At 41.2% G+C, this 8988-nt stretch overlaps 1 protein-coding gene across 2 annotated transcripts in view; it reads left to right on the top strand.

Annotated features, from left to right (window-relative positions):
* The window catches only part of LOC310870340 (endothelin receptor type B-like), a 10713-nt gene extending 4415 nt beyond the window's left edge, over positions 1-6298 (top strand). Inside the window, exons 4-8 of one of the 2 annotated variants that reach the window (XR_014570224.1) lie at positions 2015-2164; positions 2879-3012; positions 3496-3604; positions 4190-5883; positions 5936-6298. Coding sequence is in view for 1 of the 2 variants with exons in the window: in XM_083781523.1 (XP_083637649.1) it covers positions 2015-2164; positions 2879-3012; positions 3496-3604; positions 4190-4324 (528 nt within the window). In the remaining variant the exon portion in view is untranslated. Of the gene's footprint in view, positions 1-2014; positions 2165-2878; positions 3013-3495; positions 3605-4189 lie in introns of both variants that reach the window. The other variant, XM_083781523.1, reaches the window with a different exon arrangement.
* Positions 6299-8988: the final 2690 nt, after the last annotated feature.

Below are 8988 nucleotides of genomic sequence, written 5' to 3'. Positions count from 1 at the left end.
CGTGTTCGTTCGTCTGGTCATCAGGTTACTCGTACCCCCCCCCCCCCCCCCTGGGAGTCCTTTGAGAACAAATTCTCTAATCACTTTGGTGCAAGATAACGCTGTCTATTGACTATTTTGGTTATTTTCCCATTGGCAGCAGGAGGGCAGATAAGATCAGTTTAAGGCCCCGTTTAGACTGGCAGCCCAAATCGAGCCCAAATCTGATTTGCTATCCAGATTGGAGTAAGATTGGTATTATGCAGTCTGAACAAGATGTGAAACAAATCTGATTCGCTAAAAATGTGTTTTTGAGGGACGCTAGCCCCTCCTATACAGGTTCAATGTTTGTCCTTAGTTCAATGTTTGTTTTGTAAACGCCATTGATAATGAAGGGAAATTTTTCGTCATAATGTGCCAATTACGCCATATTGTCTCTTTATTGTTTAATGTTTGTGTTTGCACCGTTTGTTTTACATCACATTACATCACCTAATCAACATGAGTTAGACTGTAATATATTAGCGCCCCATACTTCACACGGGTGTGTAGTATGTAATTTTTACACTCTCAGAGTTAAACTAACACGATTTTGCAGTGTACCACTGTACCAACATACTGTACACACATTAATATAGGACCAGAAGGACCTTGAAGACCACCAAGGAATATCAGACATACACAGACTGTTGACACAGCTGAAATTAATCATAACAGTCATGTGCATGTGAATTTTCATGCACGCAAACATTTACTTAGGAAAATCATGAGGTTAAAATTTTACTATTTTACACGTTCAAAAAAAGAAAAAAGGAAATGGCAGATCCTCAAGCTCACAACACATCATGACTTGAGTTGTAGATAGATTCCTCACGCAGGGTAGAATCAGTCGCCCAGAGGCGGCATAGTTAAGGTTAAGGTTTCAACTTACTTAAGTATAAGAAAAAGAAAAATGTACTGTAGTATATAATAGAAACAAGGCAAAGAGAAAGACAAGATGAATCAAGAAACAATAATAATAATCATCATCATCATAATAATAATCATAATCATAATCATCATAATAACTAGTCAATCAGTGCGTCATAAAGTGTATCACTGCATCTCGTCATAAGAAAGACTTAAGTTGTGAGCTTGTAGATCTACTACATTAGCTATTTGTCATACAACATAGTATATAAGACTTATTAGGGGCGGCGGTGGCTCAGGGGTAGAGTGCCTGGATGGTAACCGTAAGGTTGCCAGTTCGAACCCGGGCTCCCCCAGAGTTACTGTCGAAGTGTCCTTGAGCAAGACACTGAACCCCTAATTGCTCCCGATGTGCTAGTTGGTGCCTTGCATGGTTTCCGCTGCCATCGTTGTATGAATGTGTGTGTGAATGGGTGAATGTAATGCACAATCTCTGTAAAGCGCCTTGGATAAAGGCGCTATATAAATGCACCATTTACCATTTACCATTTATTAAACTACAGGCAGACATGTGAGAGTTCACATGTGCACACATGCCTGCACACGTACAGTGCACAAACGGTAAATAGCCACACACTCATACACATGCATGCCTGTATGTACTGTAAGCTCCATGGCTAGCACCAATAAATTGCCTATTTGGATTGGAAAAGTGTGTTATCCAACTTCTCCCTATAGCACTACAGCAGAAGATAAATCATGCGAGTTATTGCTCCCCCGACCAACAAATACATTGCTGTCTGTGTGTTTCACCTGAGAAATAAATAAGTCTCACTGAGGTTTTTGGATAAAGTGAGTTTGGATGCACAATAAGAACAAGGTCTGGGAGAGGAGAGAGCACCTTGTGGTTCGCTCAGTGCCTGCAGATCAATGTGGGGATACACTACACATTTGAACTACCTCCATCTGTACTATATAGCTATTTTACAACCGTCTGTACTATAGTACCATAGCTATTTTACAACCGTCTTTATGGTTTGTTCTTGCTGTTCGTAAATATCTGCCCAGGGTCTGTATGACCTCAAACTTTATACAATGCTGCTATTCTCTTATCATACCCCTGCAGTTCTATAAGTTGGCCAAGGACTGGTGGCTGTTCAGTGTGTATTTCTGCCTGCCTCTGGCCTGCACCGCTGTCTTCTACACTCTGATGACCTGTGAGATGCTCCGGAAGAAGAATGGAGTCCAGATCGCTCTTAGTGACCATCTCAAACAGGTGGGGTCTTTTTTATTGATTGATTGAATACTTTATTAACATTTTACAAAAAAGTACGGAGGTACAGTTATACAATAATGCTCAAAACAATAACACAAAAAGCCCAGAGGGCTTGTTTCCATGGTGGTCCTAAGTATTAAATTCAAAACATATAAAGACATACAATACTATACAAGAAATCATCAATAATAGTAGTAAAAGTATAGGGTGGGATGGATGGGATGATTGATTGATTGGTAGATGGACAGACAGATAGATGGATGGATGGATTGGTAGATGGACAGATAGATGTATTGATGGATGGATTGGTAGATGGACAGATAGATGTATTGATGGATGGATGGATGGATTGGTAGATGGACAGATAGATGTATTGATGGATGGATGGATGGATTGGTAGATGGACAGATAGATGTATTGATGGATGGATGGATGGATGGATTGGTAGATGAACAGATAGATGGATGGATGGATGGATGGAGAGATGGATGGTTTTGATGAAATGATCATCGGTGAATCAATTAATGGTGCAGCTGTTTGTTAGAGGTGGTCGTTTTTAATATTTCTTATAGATCAAGCCTCATGATATCAGTGCGGTGCTTTGCCACCATAATGTACAACAACATGTTTTATGGTGTGTGTGTGTGTGTGTGTGTGTGTGTGTGTGTGTGTGTGTATGTGTGTGTGTGTGTGTGTGTGTGTGTGTGTGTGTAGCGGAGGGAGGTGGCTAAGGTGGTGTTCTGCCTCGTGCTGGTGTTTGCTCTCTGCTGGCTTCCTCTGCATCTCAGCCGTATCCTCAAGCTGACCCTCTATGATGAGAAAGACCCCAACCGCTGTGAACTGCTAAGGTACACTGTTGTCTTACAAGATACTATCAGATCAACTAATGATGATAACACAAGACAAGTTCAAATGAGCATGGTGGGCTGCAGTCGCCCTGCAAACATGTGAGAAACCTAACGTACTGGTTCCCAAACACTGGGTCGGGACCATGTGTCGGTCGCGGACACATCTTTATGGGTCCCTTTATTTTTTGTTTACTACACGTTGTTTAAATTATTATTATTTAAAGAAATGTCATTCATTCTAAACAAATTCAATGATTTCTTTGATAGTTTCATCAAGATAATAAATGGAAAATCAAAGAAATTCCATAGATTAAGATTTTAAGAAGTAGTGATTAGTGAAAATAGATACAAGCTCACGACAATGAGCTTTTAGATCTGCTATTTAAATTAGTTTGGGTCCCAGGGAGACACCAAATGTCTCTTTTTGGGTCACGGTTGAGAACCACTGGACGCTAACGTATATGTCTGTATGTCCTCTTCCAGTTTCTTTTTGGTCCTGGATTACATTGGCATCAACATGGCCTCTATCAACTCCTGCATCAACCCCATCGCCCTGTACGTGGTCAGCAAGCGCTTCAAGAGTTGTTTCCGGGTAAGGTCTGATCCATGGGGCCTCCTCCTTTCATGCTTTTTCACACTTTTCAGTCGTGAGATTTTGACTATTTTTGGTGTGCGACCAAGTATGAATTGTGCTTACACAAATTCTCAAGGGGAGTGCATGCCACTGAGGTTGATGAGGTTGAGGGAGTCGTTATGCACATACTGTAGTGACACTAAAGTTCTCATGTTCTATGCCGCAAAGATAAATAGATTCCATATGTTTATAGTTCATTTAAAGGATAGTCCAAAACCCAAGAGACAGCAGAAGGCTGAAATACTTTGGTTATAGGCCAAAATATGTTTCCATTTCTTAAAGTTTGTCTCAGCCTTTGGTTTCTCTTGAAGAATTCACAGACTCCTTTTTATTTGAAGTATAAAAAATATACATTCTCTGGCATAATATTGTATCTTTTTTATGTTTTATTTTCCAACTTTTCATATTTTTAAACCATACAATAATTGTTTGCATTATTATGGATTCATGTTTTGTCCTACCCCATGCATGTCCTTCCTTGCTCCTCTTTCATTATTGCTTTATTTTCTTTTCTCTCTCCCTTGTTCTCCTTTCCCCATCCAGTCATGTCTGTGTTGTTGGTGTCTCCCTGCTGAGATGCTGATTGAGGAGAAAGCCTCAGGCATGAAGCTGAAAGTCACAGACCGAGCCACGGACCAGAGCAACTCACGCCTCACCAATAAGACCATGACAGCTTAAAGCAGCTGCATTGTACGATAGTGTGGCTCTGCAAAAATAACCAGATGTCTTCAAAACATAACGCACCATGTCGCGTTGTTCCACTTGAAAGTCTGAGTGTTCTCGGCAGAGTCGGTAAGCAACACCATTGTGCGACAGCATACAATTAGGCTAAAGAAGTAAGCCTACAGTACTGTACCTGTTGAATGACAAGAAAGGATAAAAAGAGGCCAAAACCATTTTGGAATGAATTGTGGGTGATAAGTGGCCATCATTAACCTGCCTTATCCAAAACATTCTCTTCTTCTACATTAAGTGACCTATACACCATGATAAAGTGCACTTTTGCTAAAGAATTTCCACAGACATGTTTGCCACACTGAAGTGAGAGCTATGATGATGAGATGCCTCTTAATCACTGAGGTAAACGTATGACTTACTTAAACCACTATCAAGTACCTTATGGACTGCACTGCACAGATCCACAGTTCCACACAGAGACTCCGAATGATGAATTATTGAAAAATGAATGCTGGTTTCTATAAGAGCTGTGGAATGAAAGGACAACTGAAATACAATGCAAAGTTCAATGCAAAAAAGTATTTTACTTACTTTTGATTAGAAATTATTTAACAAATGCACAGCAGCGTGGGAGAGAGAGACTCACTGGTTTTCCTGACCAAAGACACTGAACCCCTCCCTGCTCACTCCTTGAGATTCACCTCTGTTTCTGACGTGTGTGTCAGCTTAACGGACGACTTAAACCACTTTCAACCTATCTTCAATGGGTCCTCACTAATGCTCATAAGAATGTGGCACCATTGTTGTCCACTCGGTCTGTGTCACAGAGGAGGGCTGTGGACAGTTCAGAAACCCACCTACCAGTGACATCATCAATGGGGAAGCTAATAGAAACGGCAAGATTTCTATTCCTGGAAATATGCCTGAAGAAGGTCAGTAGGCCGAAGGCTTGCTAAATAAATACTTTGATTGTGCGCAGAACTGAGTGTGCGGAGCTTCCCTTTATTTTGTTTCATTATTCCTGGAAGGTTAACATGCTATAATGGAAGCCATTGTTCTTACATTAATAAAAATACAAATGTTAAAATCTTTTTGAAAAAATAAATGTACGATGTCACTGCAGTGCCGCGGGCAGACAAAACAATGGTACCGTTTTATCATGAGTATTAGAGAGGACCAATTATATGAAGATGGGTGAAGTCGCCCTTTACCTTCTGCAAGGCAAATGCTGTGTTGATTGGGAATGACAGCTCATAAAGCTCGTAGCCAAGAGATGTTGTAATTGGATGCCGTATGTTACGATGAATTTTGTTTGCTGCCTGAGATATATTAGTGAGATGTGACACCAGTGTCACAACACGTATTAGCAAGTTACAGTACTTTTGGAAAATGTAAATGTTGAGCCGAATTCTTTTCTATATTTTGTATTTGTTACGCTTATTTGGTGAAAAGAAAGTTTTTCATAGTTTTCTGACAGCCTTTTTTGCCTTTTAATGTGTCTCTACTCTTCCTATGATAATGTACAGTCTGCCCTATTTCCTACACTGAACTACTGATCTGTGATTTCAGCTGTATATGCATGCAGTAATTGTACTACATTGTATTGAGTAGCCTACAACATGGGCCTGTTCTTGAGGCTATATATATTCTCGCCTTGCCAGATGATTTAGAGCAGATATTCTCAACCTGTGGGGTCTGTGAGGATAATGCAAGTGGGCCCCCAAATAATTGGCAAAAAACTTTGATTTTAATGATTATATTAACATTCATATAAAATGTGAACGCTTTTGAGATTTTCAAGTGGGCCTTGATCCAGAAAACGTTGAGAACCACTGATTTAGAGAGACTGGCTTGCAAGGCTATTGAGGTTTTTTCCCTTTTTTAATGGAATTTGCTCGATTACATTTTAATCTGAATGTTTACCTCAAACGACAAGAGGTTTTCTTGTTTTTGTAATAAATGAAATTATATCGACACTATACTTCAGTAGCCTTTGTAGAAAAATTATTGCTAGCAATTATTTATTTACAATTTAGCGTAGGCATTTAGCTGATACTCTTATCCAAAGGGAATTTCAAATAAGCAGAGTAAGCATGAGCACTAGTGAATAAACAACAGGGTAAATACTAAATAGTCTATATACATATAGTGCCAACACAACAATATAGTGCCATGAAGAAGCTTGGATGCCAGATAAACAAATACCGTAACCCAGCATCCCAGCATCATTCAAGGAGAGTAAAGTGGGGTGACAAGGGGTGAGGTGGATTCTGAATGTGAGTCAACAAACAGTTCAATATGGAGTTTATTCCACAGTTTGGGAACCAGTCTGTATTGCGGGTGCTTTAGGAAGGCTCAGAGAGCATTCCTATGTTAGTTGATCAAAGTGAGCTGGAAGGGTTAATTGTCATGTCTTGATGGTATGATCCAATCCTACACAAATATACGCAGTCTAGGATTCAGGAGTCATGATGACAATGGATTTTCAAAATGTTACAGAATTTTCCTTTATAATATTGGCTCAAAAGAATTACCACCTTAAAATGCATTTGACCCAAAACGAAATGCTGTTGGGCTCAACGTGTCCGGCCACCGGTATGGTCCTTTGAAATACATCAGCCTGCTGATTTGACCTGGGAATGTTCCCTCAGGCGATAACAGTGTCACGCATGTCACACAGCCGTCAAAGAAGACCTCTGTCCTGGCTGTGATCCCTCCACACGCACCCCTCCTCCTCCGCCTCGGTGAATCATCTCTTCACCCCTCTCCCATGCATCTCTCCCTTTGGTGCTCTCCTTTGTACTCTGTCCCCACCACACCCCCACACACTGTACCCATTACTTCTCCCCTGCTCCAATGTCCCCTCTCTAAATCGTCTTGCCTCACTGTTCCTTGAATAATTTCACACGATTCGATGTGGTTCAGAACTAAACGAACCCTGTGACTCTGGTGCTGAAAAGGCAACAGAATCAATTGACTCTGTCCTTATTTTGTATTTACCTCTCCCCAGGGGGGGTGGGGGGGGGGTTTGGATATCTGATATTTGGGTAGTGCTGTCCTCAAATCAGTGGTCAGCCAATAACAATAAGCAATATTGTGTGTGAGTGAGAGAGCAAGAGAGAGAGGGGGAGAGAGAAGACATGAACCAGAGTGTGCATATGACAGGCAGAGGACAGACAACTCATGAAACACACACACACGCGTGAACGCACACGCACATGCACCACAATCAGCTAGCTTTGGCAGCATTCAGTGCTTGTCTTTTAGCTGTGAGAGAAGCCGTGCAGTAGAAATTGCTCAAATGAAGGGCAGGTGTGGGCACTGCATCTCCTGGGTCTGGGTGTGCTGCAGCCTGCTACAGGCAGAGGCTTTTATCTGCCCTTCTTCAAGTCAAACTAAACTCTGTGAACCTGATCTGCTCTCCTTGCATGAATTGTGTTGTCAAACAAGTGCTAGAACAATATTATTTGGCTATTGGTCTGGATCCTATTATGTGCTGAATTATCCACCTGGTGTCAAGTCTTTTCCAGCAAACCTCCCTTTCTCAGCTGTGTACTTATCTGATTGGACTACATTAGCCTGTCTCAGGGCTTCCCAACCTTTTGTGATCGGGGGCCAACTTGAAAATCTCAAAAGGTGTTCACCCACCCATCTGACCATGGGTGGGTGCACCCATCTGGCAATTCGGCTGCCGTGGTAAGTGGCAGATGAATCAAACTAACATAGTATACTTTTAAGTTCCTATATGTTTTGCCAATTATTTGGGGGTCCACTTGCAATATCCACATGGCCCACAGGTTGGGATTGCTGGCCTGTATTTACATTATCAATCTGGGAACCCATCTGCGAAACAAAGGGCAAACAGTGCCCTCATAATTTCTTAAAGGGACAGGATGCTTGCTACTGCTCGAGTTTGAATCTGACTTCGGTCATGTGTTGTCTCGCATCTGTCCCTTCTCTCTGACCTCGGTTTCCTGTCTCATACAGGGGGAGAATAGGGTCGTAAGTACCACTTTATACGTTTTACGTCTTTACACAAAGCCGGTTATAGCAGGAGTGAAGATATTTTTTGTGAGACACTTACACATGTCTTCTGTCAATATCCCCAACGATTTGAATGGATGAGTCAGAAATTATCGAATAGAAACCACAAGTTGTGTAACTGCACTTTTGTCCCTACTGGACAAATGTCAGGGCATTCGTCATATTTTACTAGTAGGCTATATTATTGGCCTATACCGTACTTATAATATTTCCACTTACCTTCAAGATGTGAAGCTCCACCATGCGATCAATTTCTGGGAAGAACACTACTATTATAACATTTTCAAAAATCACACCCATGTGAAGTGAGGGGCGCTCTTATCATCATACATAATCTCATTCTGGCCAATCACAATTTGCGTCCTCACTTTTCTGCCCTCACTTTTAGCTTCAATATACTTTCCTTTGTATATGCCGTGAATTTGGTGACGTCAACTTCCGGCGTTACATGAAAATGGGTTCGTAGGACTACCGTAACCTTTGAACTTTCGACCCCATTCTCCCCCACTCTATCTAAGATAAAGCAGAAATTGGCAAAAAGGATCCTGCAGAGCTAGACTTGATGGAAGACATTTCAATATGGCAGAGGTTGTACTAACATTTGGACTGAACAAAGCAAA

This window comes from Protomyctophum parallelum (genome assembly GCF_964188405.1).
Source record: "Protomyctophum parallelum genome assembly, chromosome: 14".
NCBI classification, from domain to species: domain Eukaryota; kingdom Metazoa; phylum Chordata; class Actinopteri; order Myctophiformes; family Myctophidae; genus Protomyctophum; species Protomyctophum parallelum.
Note: the sequence above shows the minus strand (reverse complement) of the source record. Positions and strands in the feature narration are given on the sequence as shown.